The sequence below is a fragment of the Marmota flaviventris genome, chromosome 1 (assembly GCF_047511675.1).
Source record: "Marmota flaviventris isolate mMarFla1 chromosome 1, mMarFla1.hap1, whole genome shotgun sequence".
Lineage (NCBI taxonomy): Eukaryota > Metazoa > Chordata > Mammalia > Rodentia > Sciuridae > Marmota > Marmota flaviventris.
The window spans coordinates 164658851-164680511 of NC_092498.1; the positions used below are offsets into that span (position 1 = coordinate 164658851).

Below are 21661 nucleotides of genomic sequence, written 5' to 3' on the forward strand. Positions count from 1 at the left end.
CTGTACTCAGTAAGAAAGCATTCTTACTGAGCATGTACAAAATGTGCAGAAGTATGAAACAGCAGAGAGAGTTGAGGTAATTTCAAGAGAATGGATATAGCCCTTAAAAAAAGTACAAACGATGAGACAAGAGGAAGGCAGGGCTTGGCTTACAGAAGGCCTACATGATATGCAAGTGAATTTTGACTTTCTTCTGTCAAAGAACAAGGTAAAAAATAAAAGTTCTTAACCTAAAATCCATATATGAACTTCTAGAGTCCTGTGAACACTCAGCCAGGCACAGAGGCACACACCTGTGATCCCTGCAGCTTGGGAGGCTGAGGCAGGAGGATTTCAAGTTCAAAGCCAGCCTCAGCAAATTAGTGAGGCCCTAAGCAACTTAGCAAGACCCTGTTCTGTAAATATAATATAAAATGGGCTGAAGACGTACTCAGTGGTTAAGCACCCCTGGGTTCAATCCTCAGTACCAAAAAATAAAAAATAAATAAATAAATAAAATAATCTTGTGAATACTATGAAATTAAACGTTAAAAAATGCTATGTACATTTTCCTACAAAGTGGACTGATAATTTTCAACAGAACCTCAAAAGAACCCATGACTGTCGCACATACACCCTTTGCTTAGAAGATGCACTTGGGAATACTGGATGATGAGTTATCTACACATGTGGAGAGCAGTGACAGTGACTGGGAGACCAGCGTCTGAGATTGGGGTCCTTTATGACTTCATGGCTGTGGCATGCTTGGTGACTGGGAAAGTTTCTATGCAAAGGTGTTGGATGCCCGGTTGCTATGGCAATGCTCTCTGTGAAGAGACTCTGTTCAAGACTCTTATCAGCTTTGACCTAATTATTAGGCACACAGCTCCTGGGAATGAAGGAGCTGCCTTGCTAAGATAACCACAATGTTTCACCAGTTATGCTACTCCTGCATCTGCCTGCAAATTAGAACTTTGAGAGCTGCACAATGCTCCTAACATTGCACATTGCAACTGTTGAATGTAACTGAGGAAATAGCTGCTTACTATTGCTAACTCTGTAACTTTCATGAATACAAAGAATAATGCTTGCATAGTCTTTAATCTGATTAATGAGACATATATAATAAAGATAGCTGGTGTCATTCTTTAGACCTGCTTCTCCATCAGAGAGCAGTGCTCCACCTGATCCCAGCTGTTTTATCTTCAAGATCTGCATGTGTGACTCTTTATTTTTTATTTTTTCCAATCTCCCATCACCCCTCGCGGGAACCTGCTAGTTTGGCAGCGATGGTCACGGCATATACAGGTAATAAAAGTAGGCTAAGATTCTGACTGGAGAAAGAAGTCAAGATGGAAAAGACAACTATGTGTCAAATGCTCATTTTCAAGAATTTATGGAAACAAACTAAAGGTTGATAGTGATGAGGAAAATAGGAATGATTGATATACCTCAATTAAAAAAACTGAAAATTATATAGCTATTCAGAGTTCAAAAGGAAATAGTTTAATAATTCATAAAAGCAATCTCCATCCTTTTCCTTTATCTACAACCCTTTCAAAAGGTATAATTATCTTGTGCAAATCTACTCATTCTTTCAACAGGTATCTAATGAGCACACACTATGTGTCGGGTGAGGTGCTTGGTGAGAGCACTGAACTTACATTTAGGGAATAAGCATTCAGAGAGACATATACATTAACAACAAATAGGATAAACTTGTGTATTTCAGTTTAGAAAGAGCTGTGGGAAAGAATTTTTGAAGAGAATAAGCAGGATAAAGTGCTGGGGAAGATTTGGTTTTAAATACAATAGATAGTGCTGGCCTCACTGAAAAGTTGATATTTGAGCTCGAGGTGAAAGAGCTACATATATGGCATAATTTGGGGACTGAGTATGGCTAAAAGCAGGATTGTTCTCAACCTATATTTTTCAGTAGCTTTAGAGGTTTTCTGAAAGTTTTCCTCTTTGGAAGTTTCTCATTGTAAGTATCATAGTCATTTCTGTACTCTGTATATAAAAAACTAAAAACACTTCTTGACTGGTTATTTCTTGAGTTTAAAGCAAAGAACTAGAGGAATAAGGTAGGACATATGGATCTCAGTTTAAACAAAGGTTTTTTACTATGATCTCTACCATTCATTAAGATAAATATTTTATGTAATAAGTAACAAATCATATTCTATCTAGGATAAGAACTTGAGAGACCAAAACTCACCTATCTAGTGCTTGTCGAGCCAACTGTTTCAGTTTATTTTGCAAGGTTTTATCAGCAGTTTCATAAGACTTTAGAGGAGAAAAAAGAAACATTTTAAAGCTTAATTTTTAATTGACCCATATTTCTATGCAAAAAAAAAATTGCAATGCACATTATAGTTCTTGAAATTGAGAAAAAATGACATTTTAGTTTTCTCTTTAAAAATTATGATTTTTAAAAAGTGTTGAAACTTGTCACTGAGGTGAACTTTAAAACCACTGAATGTGAGCTGGGGCTATAGCTCAGTTGGTAGAGTGCTTGCCTTGCATGCACAAGGCCCTGGGTTCAATCCCCAGCATCACAATAAATAAATAAATAAATACTGAATGTGGACAAGTGCTAAATAGACCATAATTGTACAACCACTGTGCCATGAAAGGCTGAGTGATAGGAAACTTAGCAGAACTCTTACCTATGGTCTCAAACACTTACAGAAATCAGGCTAGATGGTTTCTCTGAACACTACTGAAAAGCTGGCACTATGTAAAACACTGAACACTAGTCTTTACCACTTTACCTCTTCCTTCCAAATACACTGTACTCTTAAGCACCACATGCCCCCTGAAGCAGAGCCCGAACCAAGGCTCTCTAGGGAACAATAAAAGCCACCCAAGCATATACATTTGACATTGAAAATTAATAAAATGCTCCCAAACCACTACCTTATTTTTCACTGCATAAAATTGAAAAAAATAAGAGTTTATTCCAAATCATAGATTTGTGATGAATTCTTCCTATATTAAGTTAACTACTAGAGTATAAACATTTAAAAAAATAGTACCCGGGGGGACCGGGGTTATAGCTCAGTGGTGGAGCGCTTGCCTCACATGTGTGAGGCACTGGGTTCAATCCCCACACCACATAAAATGAAAACAAACAAAAATAAAGGTAAAAAAAAAAAAAAAATAGTACCTGCAATTTAAAAACCAATTGCCTAAGTGACTCAATCTTAATAGTAACAAAATTATAGCAAGCTGTGTAAAAACCCATTTCTAACTTTCTACTCATCATCTTTTAGATGATTAATTTAATTTAGTTCCATTTATAATGATGGAAAATTTCTTTTCTTTGAGGAATTAACCAGAACTCATTAGTAAAGGAAGAAATTTCTTCTCTTTCCTTTTTTTGTTACTGGAATTGAACCCAGGCTGCTTTACCACTGAGCTACATCCCCAACCCTTTTTAGGTTTTATTTTAAGACAGGGTCTCATTAAGCTGCTAAGGGCCTCACTAAGTTGCTGAGGCTGACGTGGAACTTGGGATCTTCCTGCCTTAGCCTCCTGAATCTTGGAAATTACAGGCACATGACACCACATCCCTTTTTATTTTGTATTTCAGACGGGGTCTTCCCAAGTTGCTGAGGCTGGCCTCTAACTTGTGATCCTCCTGCTTCACCCTCCTGAGTGGCTAGGATTACAGGTATGTGCTCAGCAATAAAGGAAGAAATTTCTGAACATAATTCTACAAGTTTAACTTGAAGCTATACATACAGTTTTCAGACAGAGATCCACAGCTTCTGTATACAATTCTATAGCATCTTCAACATTCCCTTTCTCATCTTCATCAAAAGCTTGTGTAACGAGGAAATGGGCACGCTCTAGGTCCAACTGATGTTTTGATTTCAAAGGATCAGCACTCTTTGATTGAACTAGGATGATGAGGCGAGGGGGGGCGCGGAGAAAACATATGTAAATAAGAAATATTACTTAAATATAGCCAGAGGACAAAAATACCATTTTAATTCATTTGATGTTCTTTACCAACACACTATACTCTTTCATTTAAAAAGCTTAACAAGGTATTTTTTAAAAATCCTTAAAAAAGTACTAATCCCCACCTATCCCTTTTCTTGGTATTAGTGATTTGACTCAGAGGCACTTATAATACCACTGAACTATATCCCCAGCCCTTTATTTTATTTTTGAGACAGGGCTTTGTTAAGTTGCTTAAAGCCTTGCTAAGTTGCTGAGGCTGGCCTTGAATTTGAGATCCCCTTGTCTCAGCCTCCCAAACTTAGGGGATTATAGGCCTTTCTCTTTTTAATCTTTTTTTTTTTTTTAATGAACACAATACCTTTTTTTATTTGTTTATCTTTTATGTGGTGCTGAGGATCAAACCCAGTGCCTCACACGTGCTACGCAAGCACTCTACCAGTGAGCCACAGCCACAGCCCCTTTTTAATCTTTTGTTGTTGTTGTTGTGATACCAGGGACTGAACTCAGGGGCCCTTGATCACTAAGCCACAACTCAGTGACAGGGTCTCAATGAGTTGCTTAGTGCTGTGCTTTTGCTGAGGCTGGCTTTGAATTCGTGATCCTCCTGCCTCAGTCTCCAGAGTCGCTGGAATTATGGTGTGTGCCACTGTGCCAGGCTCTCTTTATAATCTTAATTTTAGGGCAAACAAAACAAAGCATTGGAGGATGAAGGGAGATGCAGCTATTTGATTCATCACATGATAGACACCAGAAACCAGAAAAATTAAAAACATTTTATCAAAAAAATGTTTTCGCTGAATTTGTCTCCCTACAGCACTTCCTTCATCTACAAAATAAAATATTAGTCTTCTTCACATTCCCCTCCCATCCTAAAAACAAAACAAGAACCTGGAAAATACTACATCTTAAGAAACCCCATTATATTTTAAGGCAATTAAATTTTTTTTCAATATGGACAATATTTGTATAATATGATATGCTAGGCCCTAATGACAAAGTTTCTGCTTTTCTATTCATTTGAGCCCAAAATAAACTACCACATAGTCTTACTGCTCTTTGAAACAACTATATCCATTTGTATTTATTTATTTTGCAGTACTGGGAATTGAACCTAGGGCCTTGTGCATGCAAGGCAAGTAAATGCTCTGCTATTGAGCCACACCCCCAGCTCCTTTCCATTTGTTTTGTTCTGGTTTAGTGTTTACTGTTTATTTCTTATTTTTAGTGCATTATAGTAACAGTGGGGTTCATTCTGACATATTCATAAATGCATATAAGAGTTTTCTCCATTTCATTCCAATATTTCCCTCTTCCATTTGTTTGTAATAGAAAGATATGTCTCTATAAGAAATTTGTAGGGCTGGGGATGTGGCTCAAGCGGTAGCGCGCTCGCCTGGCATGCGTGCGGCCCGGGTTCGATCCTCAGCACCATATACAAACAAAGATGTTATGTCCGCCGAAAACTAAAAAATAAATATTGAAAAACTCTCAAAAAAAAGAAATTTGTAACCAGAAAAAATAAAGATCTGCTACAAAAACAAAAAGACAACCTAATTAAAAAGTGGACAAAATATCTCAATAGACATCTCTCCAACGAAGACATGCAAATAACTGAGTAGCACATGAGAAGATGTTTATCATCATCATCCATCAAACAAATGCAAATCAAAACCACAATGAGATGCTTTGTATATCAGCATGGCTAAAATATAAAAGACAATAACAACTATCCATGAAGATGTTACGGAACTAGAATCCTTCTATGCTTCTGGTAGAACTATAAAATCTGTTAGCAGCTTTGGAAAACAATGTGGCAGTTAATCAGAGTAATCCTATTACTCAGCAATTCCATTCCTGGGTATATATCCAAGAGAACTGAAAGCAGCACACTTCCACACAAAAACCTGTATACAAATGATTATAATAGTATTATTCATAATAGCCAAAAGGTGGGGGGGGGACCCACAAATAACTATCAATTGATGAATAGATAAAGAAAATGTAGTAAATCAATACAATGAAATACAATTCATCCATAAAAAAAGAATGAAGGACTGTCATATTCTACAACACTGATAAACGTTACAAATATTAAACTAAGTGAAAGAAGCCAGACAACAAAAGGGATTAAATGATTCCATATTGCATAAATCCATTTATATGAAAAAATCCTGAAGAGGCAAACCTAGAGAGACAGGAAGTAGATTAGTGGTTGCTAGGGGTGAAGGGTTGAAGGAATGGGGAGTAACTAACTGTAAAGGATATGGGATTCCTTTTAAGGTTACAAAATGTTCTAAAATTAAATAGTGGTAATGCTTAAACAACTCTGGAAATACACTAAAAATCAATGAATTTTACCATTTAAAGATGAACTTTATGGTATACTAATTATATCTCAATAAACCCATTTTTTAAAGTTTTTAATATTTTTCTTAGTTTTTTGTTTTGCTTGGTTTGGCATAGGGGATTGAACCCAGGGGTGCTTTACTATGAAGTTAAATCCAAGGTCCCTTTTTATTTGTGATTTTGAGACAAGTTCTTGATAAATTGCTTAGGGCCTTGCTGAATCATTGAGGTTGGCCTTGAACTTGTCCTCCTGCCTCAGCCTCCTGAGACATTGGGATTACAGGCGTGTGCCATTGTGCCCAGCTTTGTTAGTTTCTTAAGGGTCATGTGCTGATGTTTTTAAACTTTGACCTTCATTAATATCTGACATATGTGCTAATCCCATTCATAAAATAAAGACATCAAAACTCAAAACTATTAAACTACATAGCCAGTATATCTCAGCCTTGGCATTATTGACATTTTGAGCTGAATAATTCATTGTTGTAGAGAAATGTCCTGTGTATTATTGAATTTTTAACAATATCCCATGTCTCTACCTTAGATGCCAGTGGCATAGCCATCATATAATTTTTCCCTTATAGAGTGAGTATGTCTTCTTTATCATTTAGTCACACATATTTCTGAAAGGGAATGCCATTATAATGCAATGTTTATACATTTCTCTCCACACATGACTGAGGGCTTCCTAAGGGTTCATCTACCACCCAGTGCTTACCATACAGCCCAAACATTCACTTGATAATGTTTGTTGAAATAAGAAAATATCTATGGAAAAAACAGGAAGATCGTGGAAGTAGGCATGAAAGATTGATTTCTCAACTTTAAAGGTAATTTTATTTGAAAACAGTTTATGAAATAAGGTGTGCTATTCATGAAACCAAGCCATTAAATCAAGAATTTCATTTACTTGGTTAGGAAAATGAAATTACTCTCAATCACACTGTATTATTATTATTGTTGTAGTTGGTTTTGAAGTATTGGGGATGGACCAAGGTCCTTGCACATCCTAGACAAGAGCTCTACCACTGAGCTACACCCCCAATCCACATAAAATATTCTGAACACATGAATCAGTATAACTTTCTATAAAGTGAAGCCTAATACACAGGCAATCCACTTTTCAATACATGAGATTTCTGGGCACTGTCTTAAAGTAATTTATAACAAAGGTTGTAATGGAATCAAAAGTAGATCAATTCTACTTTATCCTAACCATATGCTTATAGCTGCTCATTCTATTCAAAATGAGTAGCAGAAAGTAATACAAAGTTCATCACAGTAAAGATTTGTCTGCCTGTGTATTTATTATTCAGCAACAGAAAAAATAATTTAAAAATTTCCCCAGAGAGATTAATGCATACTAAAACAAAATGTCAAAAAGCAAGTATTTTCTTTTCCACTCATGTGAACAGCAGATTTTGACAAGAATCAACCCCTTATCTCTAACAAAACCACGGTCATTAAGTCTATGTGTACTTCTATCAGAGCACTTGCCATGCTGTTTACAAAAATAAATAAAAGCTACTATGGTTTGGATAGGAGATAGCCCTCCGAAAACCTCCTGTGTTAACACAGGAATATTCCCAAGCAAAATGACTAGATTATAAGAACTGTAATCTGATCAGTCCATTCTAGTTTGAATGGACTGCCTGGGTGGTAAATGTAGGCAGGTGGAACATGAATGGAGGTGGTCATGGGGGGCATGTCCTGGAGGTTCATTTTTCCCTGCAGCTCCTTACCCCTTCCTTCTCTCTGCTTCCTGGCTGCTATGAACAGAGCAGCGCTCCTTCACCACACTCTTCACCCATGATGTTCTATCTCACCTTGGTCCCACAGCAATAGACTAGGCTGACCATGAACTAAACCTCTGGAACTATGAGTCAAAATAAACCTTCCCTCTTCCAAATTGTTCTTGTAAGGTTTTTTGGTCACAGCAACAAAAAGCTGATTAATGCATGAGCTATTCTAGATCTCTGCTTATATGTCACTTTTCCAAGTTATGATTTTTTTTTTAAAAGTTCAGCCAAGGATTGGCGGTAGAAAACAATGATAGAGACTATATCTATTGCTGAAATTTTTAAACACTGAAGATTAGTCACTTAATTTTAATATCAAAAGAGGGCATATGTCAGAGATTTAAAAAGCCAAATTCTAACAGGACCCCATCTAATTTTGCCAATGACAAATTGTTTGAAAGTACATAATCCACTATCTCTGCACATCTAGAAAGTTAGGAAACTGGAGTTTATTATCTTTAAGGCTTCTTTTATAGATCTATCATTTATTTACGTATTATGATTTTTCAAGAGGAATGAGCAAAAAGAGTATGAAGACCAAGATCCATAGATGATGAACAGGAGAGAAATACAGGAAGAATAGATGTAGTGGGAGAGAAGGAAAAAAAAAAAACAGTAACAAGTTTAGTAGTCTTTTACTAACCTGCTGAATGTAGAGCCTGAACTCTTTCCAGATACTCATTTATTTTTTCTTGAACATGTTCTAGGCTTGATCCTGCCATCTCAGCATAAATCAAGGCTTGTGCAGCTTCCTAAAAAAAAAAAAAAAAATCCAAAGGAATCTAACAGATGCATTACAATTTCAATTTCCACCAATTACTTTCTAATTCATTATTTTTCAATAAAACAATTTACATAATCCTCTAAAATACCTGAGCTACACCCCAGGTATAGCTTCAGTGCTCTCACAATTTTCATATATTATTAAAATTGGGGGGGTGGGGGGGTGGTACTGGGGATTAAGCTCAGGGTCACTGGTCCACTGAGCCACATCCCCAGTCCTATTTTGTATTTTTATTTAGAGATAGGCTCTCACTAAGTTGCTCAGTGCCATGTTGTTTTGAACTCATGATCTTCCTGCCTCAGCCTCCCAAGGTGCTGGGATTACAGGCATGTGCCACTGCGACTGTCTTGACTATTAAAAATTTAAGAACTCATGAGGGATTTACTATAAACTTTTTTTAGAATAGCTGTGGTTCACATGTTTTATATTTTCCTTATGCATAGATCATATTTAAAATTTTATACCTTGAAAAGGTATAAACCTTAAAAGCATTACAAAAGGGTTGGGGATGTACCTTAGGCAGAATGCTTGCCTAGCATGTGTGAGGCCCTGGGTTCAATCCCTAACACCGCCAAAGACAAAACAAGAGCATCTGAACAATAACCACTAAAATAAAATTAAATGTCAAAAAGAGATTGCAAAAAATTATAAAGGTTAAATATCTCAGTAGAACAAAATATTCTTCTCACAGAAAATACTGTCAAAAGCAGATTTCACTTATATGAAATAAACTTTTAATTAATATAACCTCAACTCTTCTTCCAATTATTTCATAACCTTCACAACTAGTTATGCTATGGTTATGAGGAAGAGTTTCCAATCTCCCCATCACTGTCCCAGGAAGGCTACTAATGCTACCACCTAGAAAGAGCAGACAGTTTCTCTAGTCACAGCACCTTTTCTACAATAACCCAAGCAGATACTACACTTAATGGGGCCTCATACCTGCTTCCAAAGAAGCCATGTTCAGAGCATCACTTATTTAATCCTGTTATTTGAGCAGACATTGTTTCACTGAACCTAATGAAATCAATGAGAAAAGTGCAAGTTTGACCCTATTGGAAATTCAACCTAAAGGCTGTGGGGTAGAAACAGTAGGACTTCTTTGGATTCCATAACTTACATGAATTTCAAGGGGGGAAGGAAAAAAAAAAAAACTTTAAATCTTTACATGCAAACATTAAATACTGTATCTTATAAACCATTATTATCTAAATACAAAGTTAAACCTAACTTCAATAAACTTGTTTTATCTATAAATTATATATTATATATTACCCCTTCAGTTGTCTTGCATGTAAATACTGATTTTTTTAAATAATTATTTTGCTTTTAAAAAGCCAAATTTTAGGCCCAGCTCAGTGGCACACAACTATATAATCCCAGCAACTTGGGAGACCGACCAACTCCCAAGTTGAAGGATCATGAGTTCAAAGTCAGCTTCAGCAATTTAGCAGAGACCCTGTCTCAATATAAATAAGAAGGACTGGGAATGTGGCTCTGTGGATAAATGACCCCAGATTAACATAAAATACTGCACCAAAAACAAAACAAAAAAAAAAACACTGCAGAATACACATTAAAATTGTTCTTATCAAATCTTATTTTACTCATTTCATTTATATTCAAAGGTGACTAAGAACTTGCTTAGAGAACAGCATCAGGGCAAAAAAAAACAACTAAACTGATCAAGTCTTCATAAACAGTTTCTGAATGTACAACTATTTTTTTTCCCCACTTTTTAAGGATGAAATATTCTTCCTAAGTGACCATGTACTAATTCTACCAGGAAAATACAAAGTACTGCAGAATTTCTCTTTAGAAAAAGCTATTTTGCAGGGCTGGGGTTGTGGCTTCTTGGTAGAGCGCTGGCCTAGCACACCGAGGCCTTGGGTTCAATCCTCAGCACCACATACAAATAAACAAACAAAGGTATTGTGTCCAACTATAACTTTACTGATAGCACATATGCTTATGAGAAAAAGACTATTGTATTATCAAAACCTGACATTCTTTCTAGAAGGGATGACAATACCATGAGAATACAGCTACCTTCCTCATCTGGCTAGGGCTGGAGGAGGGTTTGCAAATCCTCAGGACTGGAGAGCAGAGAATGTACTACAGAAGCTCATAACCTTTAATTTAGCAATTCTGCCTCCAATAATTCATCCAAAAGAAGTATCAAGTAAATGTGCAAAGCCTTAGTTACAGGATATTAACCGCACCACTAGTTAAGATGCTGAAAAATCAGAAGAAAACTAAATGCGTAATAGATTGTAAATAAGTTAAAATACAGGAACACATAAAATACTATGCAGCTATTTTTAAAATATTATAACTAAGTTTAGTGATTTGGGAAAACATTCCAATAAGAGGTTTAAAAAATAGCATAATAGGGCTGGGGATGCAGCTTCAATGGTAGTGTATTTGCCTAGCACTTGAGGGGCCTTGGGTTCAATCCCCAGCACCGCAAAAAAAAAAAAAAAAAATTAGTACGATTCAAGTTTGTAAAAATTATATAAACACATATGTGCATAGAAAAACCACAAGGATGCACATCACGTACTTAGAATAAAAGACGGGTTTATTCTTTTTTTTACATATGTTCTTCAACGACCATGCATTATTTTTGTATATATCACAAACTACTTCCTACCAGCCATTAATCAGAGCCAAGGGACGGCGATAAACAGCCACTGACTCCCATCCCTAACTACTCCCGGCACAAACAGCTCAGTGGTGGGCATTTGCCAGCTAAGAGAGAAGGGCTAGCTCCTACGCGGCGACTCTGGCTCCGCACAGAGGCCAGAGCCCAGAGGGGCGTGGGAAAAGCGAAGCCAGGGGGCTTGGGCGTCCGCACCTGGACCCCGCCCCTCGGCCTTAGGCTCTGCCAGACCCCGACTCCGAGACTGGGCCCGAGCGGAGTGCTGGGCCCTACCTTATAGTAAAACACCGCCTCGGAGTAGCGGCCTTCGTGGTCGCGCTGCACTGCCAGCCGAGCGAACTGCACGGCGTCCCGCTCCAGCGCCGTCGCGTCCATGGCGCCGGCGTCCCGCGCCAGAGGAGGGAACCGGGCCCTGACGCAGGACGACTCTCCGCGCGCCACGGGGAGCTGGGGAAAGGACGCCGGGAGGCCGGGGCGCCGCGGAAGGAGCAGGAGAGTTTACTTTTCGCGGTGGAGGAAGGAAAGCCAGCTTTCTCCGCTCGGGCCCGCAGTAGCACCGCGCCTGCTAGGCGCAGGCAGGGTAAGCAGCCCTAGGGGCCGCCTCTCTTGGCGTCCCTAGCCCCGCCCACCAGCCGCAGCGCGCAAGCGCAGCCCGACCCTCTGGCGTACCTCCAGAGCTGTCCCTTCTCGTGCGGATATCACGGACCTGCGCGGGCGGTGGGTGGGGCCTGACCATTAGCGTGGAGATGCCCTGTCGCTGCGCACATGACCGCCTCGTCGCCCGGGATTGGGTGAACGTAGGCAGGTGTCACATCTGACCTGTGGGCGTCTTCGCCGTCTGAGTGGAGGTGGCACTGAGGGGGCAGGCTGTTGCTGTTGACATTGGACGGGAGAGGAGCCTGCGCTATTCGGATTCTTAAAGTGTAAAGGGTAGACGCAGTGAGCCAATAAGGAGCGTCTCCCCGTATCTGCAGGGCTAGATTAAAAAGAAGTTAGGAACGTAAAATGAGGATTTAAGGTTCCTTTGAGTTGCACTGATAACATTTTTTTTCCCACGATCATTACCCTGTAGATCTATGTATGGTATTTGAATTGTCAACAAACCAAATGATATATTTTCCTTTTTAAAGAATTGCTCAGATTTTCCCAGATTTATTTTCCTCAATTGTGGGCTTTTGTTGTTTGGTTTTTGCAGTGCTGGGGACATTTACCTATCTTTAATTTAATGTTGCAGTAATTAAACAATTAAGTGATTACTTGATTAATATGTTCTCTTCCTTAAAAACCTGAATTCAGCAATAAAAACAAACTTTGAATCAGCACAAATTTTTAGATTCATCAAAGAAGCAAGCCCTGACAAGATTATAAACCATATGATTCCATTTATAAGAACCATTAGAAAAGACAAAATCTGTAATGTTAGAAGATTAATGGTTGAGAAGGGATACAAAGGAATCTTTGGGGGATGATAGAAATGTTTTATATCTTGATGATAGTGTCAAAATGTCAACTACATTTGTCAAAACTTGTTAAACTACATATTAAATGTGAGGTTTATTTTACATACATATATGCACGCAAGCAAGTAACAAATATCTACAAAGTTGACATTTACAGTCACGATTATTGATGGATAGATTTTGTTTTATTAAATTTTTTTTTTGTATTTTTTTGGGGGGTGAGGTACTGGGGATTGAACTCAGAGGCACTCAACCATGAGCCACATCTCGCGCCATATTTTGTATTTTATTTAGAACCCTGACGGTCTCTAAATAAAATACAAAATATGGCTGGAGATGTTGCTTAGGGCCTCACTAAGTTGCTGACACTGGCTTTGAACTTATGATCTTCCTACCTCAATCTGTCAAGCTGCTGGGATTACAGGTGTGAACCACAATGCCCAGCTTTTTCTGTATTTTCTAAATTTTCTATGATGAACTTGTATAACAGGAAAAAAAAGTCATTTTAAAAGACATGGGGAAAATATTTTTTTTAAATACCTTATATACTTTCAAAGAAGACTACTCCTTTTCCTCTTCATTGTCAAAAGAAAGAGGCAGGTGTTTTAGATTTGCTTTTGTAAGTTCTTTTTTGAGTCCTGCTTAATTGAAGAAATTACTTTCTTCATTTGTCATCTTTTTTGAGCTTGCTGTTAAACCTGAATATTTTTCATCTGAGAGACGCTTGGCTGGTTTTTAATACATGATTCTTCCATGAACTGGAGCTGGTTCTTCATCTGTTTTTGCAGCGTTTATTTCTGCTTTAATTTCATGACTTCTTCAGCTGTCAGGTCTTCCTTTTTTAAAACCACCTCTTGGGGCTGTTCATCGCTGTTACTGTGATCAACATCTTCATCCAGGAGCTGAGGCTGGATTCTCTTGGTCTCTATGATGGGCCCTTCCCTGTACCAGACTTGCTCCTTAAAGCAGGACAGGAAGGTGGGTTCAGCGGGCCTCCTGTACAACACCTGGTTCCACTTGCTCATGGTAGATCTGGGAAAAACCCATTCCAGGGCCCCCTTACACTGCCCAGAGGCAACGGTGTTCACAGGTGACCTAAATGTGAGTTTAATTTTTGTTAATTATACCTCAATAAAAAATTTAAGTCATTTGGTCTGCATTTAAATTGGATTCTCATTTCTTAATTTCTCTGTTTTAGTTAGCTTTTTCACTGCTGTGACTAAAGCACCCAACCAGAACAATTGTAGAAGAGGAAAAGTTTATTTCGGGGCTCACGATTTCAGAGGTCTTAGTCCATAGAAGGCTGGCTCCATTCCTTGGGGCTCCAGGAGAGGCAGAAAATCATGATGGAAGAGTGTGGTGGAGGAAGCAGCTCACACCATGATCAGGAAGCAGAGAGAAAGACCACTACTCACCAGATACAAATATATACCCCAAAGCCACGCCCTCAATGCCCCACCCCTCCAGCCACACTCCACCTGCCTTCAGTTACCACTCAGTTGATCCCATTGGGCTAAAGCTCTCATTATCCAATCATTTCTTCTCTGAACCTTCTTGCATTTTCACACGTGAGCTTTTGGGGGACACCTCACATCCAAACCATAACACTCTCTGTTCACAGACAGAATAAGAGCAAAGCAGAAGTTAATAATAACCAAAACAACTACTGTCTCATCAAGCTATTGTAAAGAACACAGGTAAAGAATCTGACTCTGCACCTGGCACGAACATGGTTCTCAGAATTAGCTAGTACAGTTTTATAATTGAAGCAGGGATGGTTTTTTGTCTTTGCCAGTTTGATCCCAACATTGAGAACAAGCCTTGGTCCAGAGCAAGTATTGCACACATTTGTGAATGTTGAAATAGTAAACTCTCCTACTCATATATACTTAAATCTTCCCTCTCTTGGTTCTGAAGAATGAAATCTAAATTCCTTGGTACAATGTAAAATTCCCTTCAGTTTGTGATCTCAGGCCATTTTCCCAATGTGTTTCAGTCACTTGCCTTGAATAAACTCACCCTCAAGCTATGAATGCAGTTTTTTTCATAACAGAACTTCAGTGTTTAATGTTCCTCTTTCCTTGTAGAATTTGTAGTCCATCTCCAAGCAGGCCTTTTACAGCACTCCCAGGTAGTTGTGACCCTTTCTTATACTTTTTCATATATTCCCTATAAGAACTTTAATACTTATTTCTAGTTCAGTGAACACTGAATACCTACTTAGTGCCAGGCACAGAATTCATCATGCAGCATGAGAGCCCTTTCCGGCTAGAACTGAGACAGACCTGGAGAGAGGAGACCTTAGTCAGCACATAACACCCCTGTTTGGGAAGCTCTCTCTGTTGATCATTGAATTCCTTGGCCCTCCTACAGATGGCTTTATAGTCAGGAGAGCAAAGCATAGTTTTGAAATTCAAGCTCACAGAAAATCTATATTTAATTACATAAGTTTATATTATTTAATCTGTATATATTGGGATATGTACATGTGTAAAATTCCACTGTAGACAGGGAAAATATCATTGTCGTCGTCATCATCATCATCATTATTTTAAAGTTGCCAACCAAGTGACAGTAATTTACTACTTCATTCAATGAATATTAACAATTCTGTTGGTCCAGCACTACGGATTAAAACAAAATGACCCAAACAGCTCACAATTGCTATAGGTTCTTGGTAGTTGTCATCTTTAAAGAGGGAGTGGGACAATTCATGTATTTAGTACCAGACATGGATCAACATGGGATCATTGCTAAGAGAAGAAAATCAGGGCTGGGAGGGCCACAGGAACAGCAGCTAAATCAGGTGTCTAACACAGTGTCCTAGGAGAAGGACTGCCTCAGCAAAGCCCAAAGACAGAATAAGAGCAAAGCAGGAAAGAGAGAGATGGGCTTTTCAGGCTCAGCTAGAGGTGGGGGTACTAGCTCAGGGCGGGGAGATTTGGATTCCCAGGGTATGGCTGTGGAGAGATGGGAAATAAAACTTTCTAACAATGGTTTTCACACTTTATCTGCTTCAGATCACCTAGGGTCTTTTTGCATAGATTGCTGGGTTCCACCCCAGAATTTCTGTAGGTCGGTGTGGAAATGTTCATCTCTGACAGGTTCTGACAGGTGATGCTGAGGCAGCTTGTATAGAGACTGCACTTTGAAAACCCCTGTTCTAGAATTAAGAAGGAGGCATGGGACGTGTGCAGTGATGCACACCTGTAATCCCAGCAGCTCTGGAGGCTGAGGCAGAAGGATCACAAGTTCAAGGCCAGCCTCAGTAATTTAGTGAGGCTCTAGGCAGCTTGGCAAGACCCTGTCTCAAAATGAAAAAAAAAAAAAGAGCTGGCACTGTGGCTCAGTGTTTAAGTGCCCCTGGGTTCAATCCCTGGGGGAAAAAAAAAAAAAGGAGGCATGGGACATTCAAGTCCCATTTTCAGCCAAGAGTCTTTTCAAAGAAAATATAATTTTTTAATTGACATGTAGTAATCATATATATTCATGGGGTACAATGTGATATCTCTGTGGAGGTGTACGAGGTATATGATCAGATCAGGGTAACCAGCACATCTGTCATCTCAGACATTTATTTCTTTGTGATGAGAATATTCAAAATTCTCTCCACCTAGGGATACCCTGAACTATGGCTCTATGACCTTGAAATTCCAGCTCTCAGGCAGAAAGTTGATCATACTAATAACCCCAAAGACAGGAGTGAATTCAGTTCATTCCCTGTAGTTCCATCTCTACTGTACTGGGTCCCTGGTCTTGAAGCTCCCTTTCCTAATCAATCCCTTTCTCACTGACCTTCAGGATACATGGTGTGTTGGTTTTTGGTAGTTGTCATCTCTTAAAGGGGAGTGGGACAATTCATGTATTTAGTACCAGATATGCTGGATTTATGCAAAATTTTCCCCACATTTTTCATTGTTGATTTATAGTTGTACATTGATGGGATTTGGCCAGTATCACTCCCCAGCACTTCCCCCACCTCTCACCCTTTGGTCCCTTTCCTCTACTGATTGCCCTTTTGAATTTATGCAAATTTATGGGAGTACACCGCCACCTTGTGTTCCTTTGAGGAACTGCAGCTGACTATGGCCCTGCAGAACAACCAAATGCTACTTCATGTGAGTTTATGGTCACTAATTTATTATTTCAACAAACATTTATTTAAAACACCTACCATGACTGAATATATAGCTCAGTGGTAAAGCATGTGCAAGACTTTAGAGTCAGTTGCCACCACTGTAAAAAAGGGTTTTGTTTGTTTGTGTGTTTGTTTAAGGAAAAGAGTAAAATAATTGCCATAATACCTAAAACAATGGTTTCCACTGCTAAGACTCCCAAGTAGTACATCTCTGAGGCAAAGAATGAAAATTTGAAGCAGTTATGAGTAGAAAGGGAGTTGGGGAGCAGACAACAATGTCACCCAAACGGGAAGTCACTGCTCAACTCTAGACATTCAAGGGAATGTGGGTCTATTTTTTTTTTTTAATCAAGAGAAATTCAAATCTGGGTATAAAAATTCCTCATTTTTATAAAAGTGAAGTCACCTGTGAGCCAACATTGCACATTCACAGGCTACATTGGGCCCACATCCTGTGGTTTTGGTGCTCTACTTTGTAACTTTCTTTATTCCTTTACGTAATTTTAGAGGAGTCTCAGGAAGAAGAGGAGGTAAATGCTGACACCTATGGATGTGATGGTGTGTAAAACAGTAACATCAGCTGGGTATGGAGGCGTACACCTGTAATCTCAGCAGCTCAGGAGGCTGAGACAGGAAGATTGTGAATTTGAAGCCAGGCTCATCAAGTTAGGGATGCCCTAAGTGACTCAGTGAGATAATCTCTAAATAAAATGTGAGATAATCTCTAAATAAAATACAAAAAAAAAGGGGGGGTAGGGATGTGGTTCAGTGGTTTAGCACCATTGGGTTCAATTCCCAGTACCAAAAAAAACCCAAAACAGTAAGGTCCTCTTCTCATGGGGCTTTTGATCTAGTTGGGGGGACACAGACATCAATTTTAAAACTCCATTAGTGAAGGGATGATTATTTATGTAGAGTGATACTCAAAAATAATCAGATTATTTTTATAAGATAAAAGTAAGAATTTATAAAGGAAACTAACCTTAGTTAGAGGGTCGACAAAGACTCCCCTCAAGAGAATTGCTTGTGCAGTAGCCTATGGCCAGTGTAATGTTTTTTTAGACATGAAGTGTCCCCCAAAAGCTCATGTGTGAGACAATGCAAGAATTGTCTGAGATGATTAAATTATGAGAGCCTTAACTTAATTAGTGGATTAATACACTGATAGGGATTACCCGGATAATAATCGTAGGCAGGTAAGGTATGGCTGGAGGAAGCAGGTGACTAGGGGCATGCCTTCGGGGTTTATATTTTACCCCTAGTGAGTGAAACTCTCTCTGCTACCTTTTGCCATGTCCTGAGCTGTGTTCCTCCTTCATGTCCTTTCATCATGATGTTCTGCCTCACTTTGGGTCCCGAACTATAGAGTCAGCTGTCTATGGATGGAGACCTCTGGAAAAAAAAAAAAAGTTACACTAAAACAGCCAGTGTCACTGGAGAAGGGAGAAGAGAGCACACAGGGTGAGACACACAAAAAGGGGAGGGAAATGGTGTGGGAGGACAGGCCATGCCAGACCATGCCAGGCTTTGTAGGCTGTTTAGGATTTGAGTTCCTATCTTAACCCTCAGTACACCATTGTAGACCACTACATCTTATTTTAATTTCTTAGTTTCTTTACAGAGAAGTTCTAAATATTTGAAAAGATCGATATTTCAATAACTTTTAGTCTGTATTAGAGACCTTCCATAAAAAAAAAAAACAACAAAAAAAGAAACCTTTTTTTTTTTTTTTTTTTTTGGTACCAGGAGCACTTAACCACTGAGCCACATCCTCAGCTATTTTTTATATTTTATTTAGAAACAGGGTCTCTCCAAGTTGTTTAGGGCCTCACTAAGATGGCTAAGGCTGGCTTTGAACTTGCGATCCTCCTGCCTCAGCCTCTCAAGCCACTGGGATTACATGTGTGCACTACCATGCCCAGCCCAAGAGAAATTTTTCTTTAAAAACAATAAAACTTATTTTATCCAGAAATTGCCATATTGGTCCATACATGCCCACTTGCCACTCTCAAACTGACAGAAACTATGAACATAATAATATGTTTGTTTTACTCTTTTAAATGTGAGGGTGGTTTGTTATATACCAATAGTAACTAAATTCAATGTGGAACCAAAAAATGAGGCAAAATAAGAACAGTCATTGGTCCTAAGTAGATAATTCATGGATGTTCATTGTATTATTATTTCAATTTTTCTTTGTTATTTTCATAATGAGTTGTGGGGTAAGAGAACTTCGCATTCTGGCAAAGATACAGAACACACACACACAAATTTTTCAGGACAACAAGAAAATTCTGGATAAAATTAAGATTTTACTTTTAAAGGGACTTTTGAGAAATAATGGATACAGATGCCAGACTTGATAACCAAATTTTTAGAGAGAAGAGAGTCTTTTGCAGGTGAATAGAGAGCAATAGTGCTTCCAAAACTTATAAGGACACCTCACATAGTTCTGAGTGGATGGAGAGGTGGGCTGCCATTGGCAGAACTTGTAGGGATAACAGAAACCAATTGAGCCCACAGGTATCTTTCAAAAATGAAGGTTAAGTGCAGGGCACAGTGATACACATCTGTAATCCCAGCAACTTGGAAGGCTGAGGCAGGAGGATTCAAGGCCAGCCTCAGCAAATTAGTGAGTCCCTAAGCCACTTAGCAAGGCCTTGTCTCAAAATAAAAATATTAAAGAAGGGCTGGAGATGTGGCTCAGTGGTAAAGCACCTCTGGGTTCAATCCCTGGCACCAAAAGAAAAAATGAAGGTTAAGACTTTTACAAACATACAAAAGTTGAAAGAATTTATCACCAATGGATCTCTACTGGGAGAAAAAAATAAAAGAAATGCTTTAGGGAAATGAGAGTAGATGAAAATAAAGAGCTACTCAAAGGAATGAGGAATACCAAAAATAATAACCATGTACGCAAATATGTAAGATTTCGTTGTTTTCATTGTAACCTGGTCCATTAAATGCTTTGAACACAAGCCTTTCTGATTTGCTGCCCCAGCTTATTTTATTTTTTAAATTTTTAATCATTTATTTATTTAATTAGGTATATATGATGGCAGAATGCATTTTGATTCATTGTACACAATTGCAGCACAACTTTTCATTTCTCTGGTTGTACGGGATGCAGCGTCACATCATATGTGCAGTCTATACATGTACCTAGGGTAATGATGCCCATCTCATTCCACCATCTCTCCTGCCCCCATACCCCCTTCCCACCCCTCCCTCCCCTTTGCCCAACCAAAGTTCTTCCATTTTTCCCCTGCCCCTCCAACCCATTATGGATCAGCATCCACTTATCAGAGAGAACATTTGGCCTTTGGCAAAGCACTTAAAATCAGTATACTATAGTAAGGCAGCCACATCAAGGTTTATAGCAGCTCAATTCACAATAGCTAAATTGTGGAAGCAACCCAGATGCCCTTCAATAGATGCATGGATAAAGAAACTGTGGTATATATACACAATGGAATATTACTCAGCATCAAAAGAGAATAAAATTATGGCATTTGGAGGTAAATGGATGGAGTTGGAGAATATCATGCTAAGCGAAGTAAGCTCCAGCTTATTTTAAAACTGACATTTTTTTCCCCTTGTCTCTTCTCCATCTCCCCCTCCCTAACTGTGGGGGGAGCAAGATTACCTTTCTTCCCATTCTAGGCCAAATGATCTGTCCTTGAGCAAACACACACCACAGGAATGAAGTAATTCAGACTCCAGGGATGGCGCCAGGAGACCTAAGAGATCACTCTCTTTTAGAGCTACAAATGAATTATGACCCTGACAGGACACACTTGGAATGTAGCTTTTACATCACCTCTTTAAAAGCTCTCTACCCCTGACTTTCAGAATCACAGCCTCTGGGACAGGAGTTCTTTGTGTTTCTCCTTTGCTTGCAAAGCAATAAAATTTCTTTTTCCTTTTTCTCAAAACCGTGTCCTCATTATTGGGTTGGCATCAGGAACAAGGACTGAGCTTTCAGTAACATCATCATCATCATCATCATTATTACTGCTATAGATTTGCTCTTTGAGGATAAAAAAATCATGAGTTCTGTTTTAGCCATTTTTTTTGGTGGGGTGGGTACCAGGGATTGAACCCAGGGGTGCTTAACCATGGATCCACATTCCCTAGCCCTTTTTAAAAATATTTTATTTAGAGACAGGGACTCACTGAGTTGCTTAGGGCCTCCCTAAGTTGCTGAGGCTGGCTTTGAACTCACCATCCTCCTGCCTCAGCCTCCAAACTGCTGGGATTGAAGGTGTGTGGCACTTCTCCCAGCTTTGGCCATTTCATTTGAAACATGCAAAACAGCCACTGTATAGATGCAGTTAGTGGTGTGAGGCTGGACCTCAGGAAAAGAGACCAGACTGTAGGAAACCTATTCTGGCTATTCCAAAGACAACAGGTGTTTGAGCCATTGTCAGTGTTTACATGGCCAGAGCTGGTCATTGCACCTTCTTTACACACATGTCACAAAAAATGCCCCCATATGCTCAGGGTATCTCCCCTGCA

At 38.9% G+C, this 21661-nt stretch overlaps 1 protein-coding gene across 3 annotated transcripts in view; it reads right to left on the bottom strand.

The window, feature by feature from the left end:
• Positions 1 to 12156, bottom strand: part of Capn7 (calpain 7) — a 37843-nt gene extending 25687 nt beyond the window's left edge. For all 3 annotated transcript variants that reach the window (XM_034637148.2, XM_071618612.1, XM_027947845.3), the window contains exons 1-4: positions 11819 to 12156; positions 8740 to 8848; positions 3727 to 3884; positions 2198 to 2265 (exon numbers count right to left, since the gene is read on the bottom strand). In XM_034637148.2, the coding sequence (XP_034493039.1) occupies positions 2198 to 2265; positions 3727 to 3884; positions 8740 to 8848; positions 11819 to 11920 (437 nt within the window). In that variant the 5' untranslated portion in view covers positions 11921 to 12156. The remainder of the gene's footprint in view (positions 1 to 2197; positions 2266 to 3726; positions 3885 to 8739; positions 8849 to 11818) is intronic.
• Positions 12157 to 21661: the final 9505 nt, after the last annotated feature.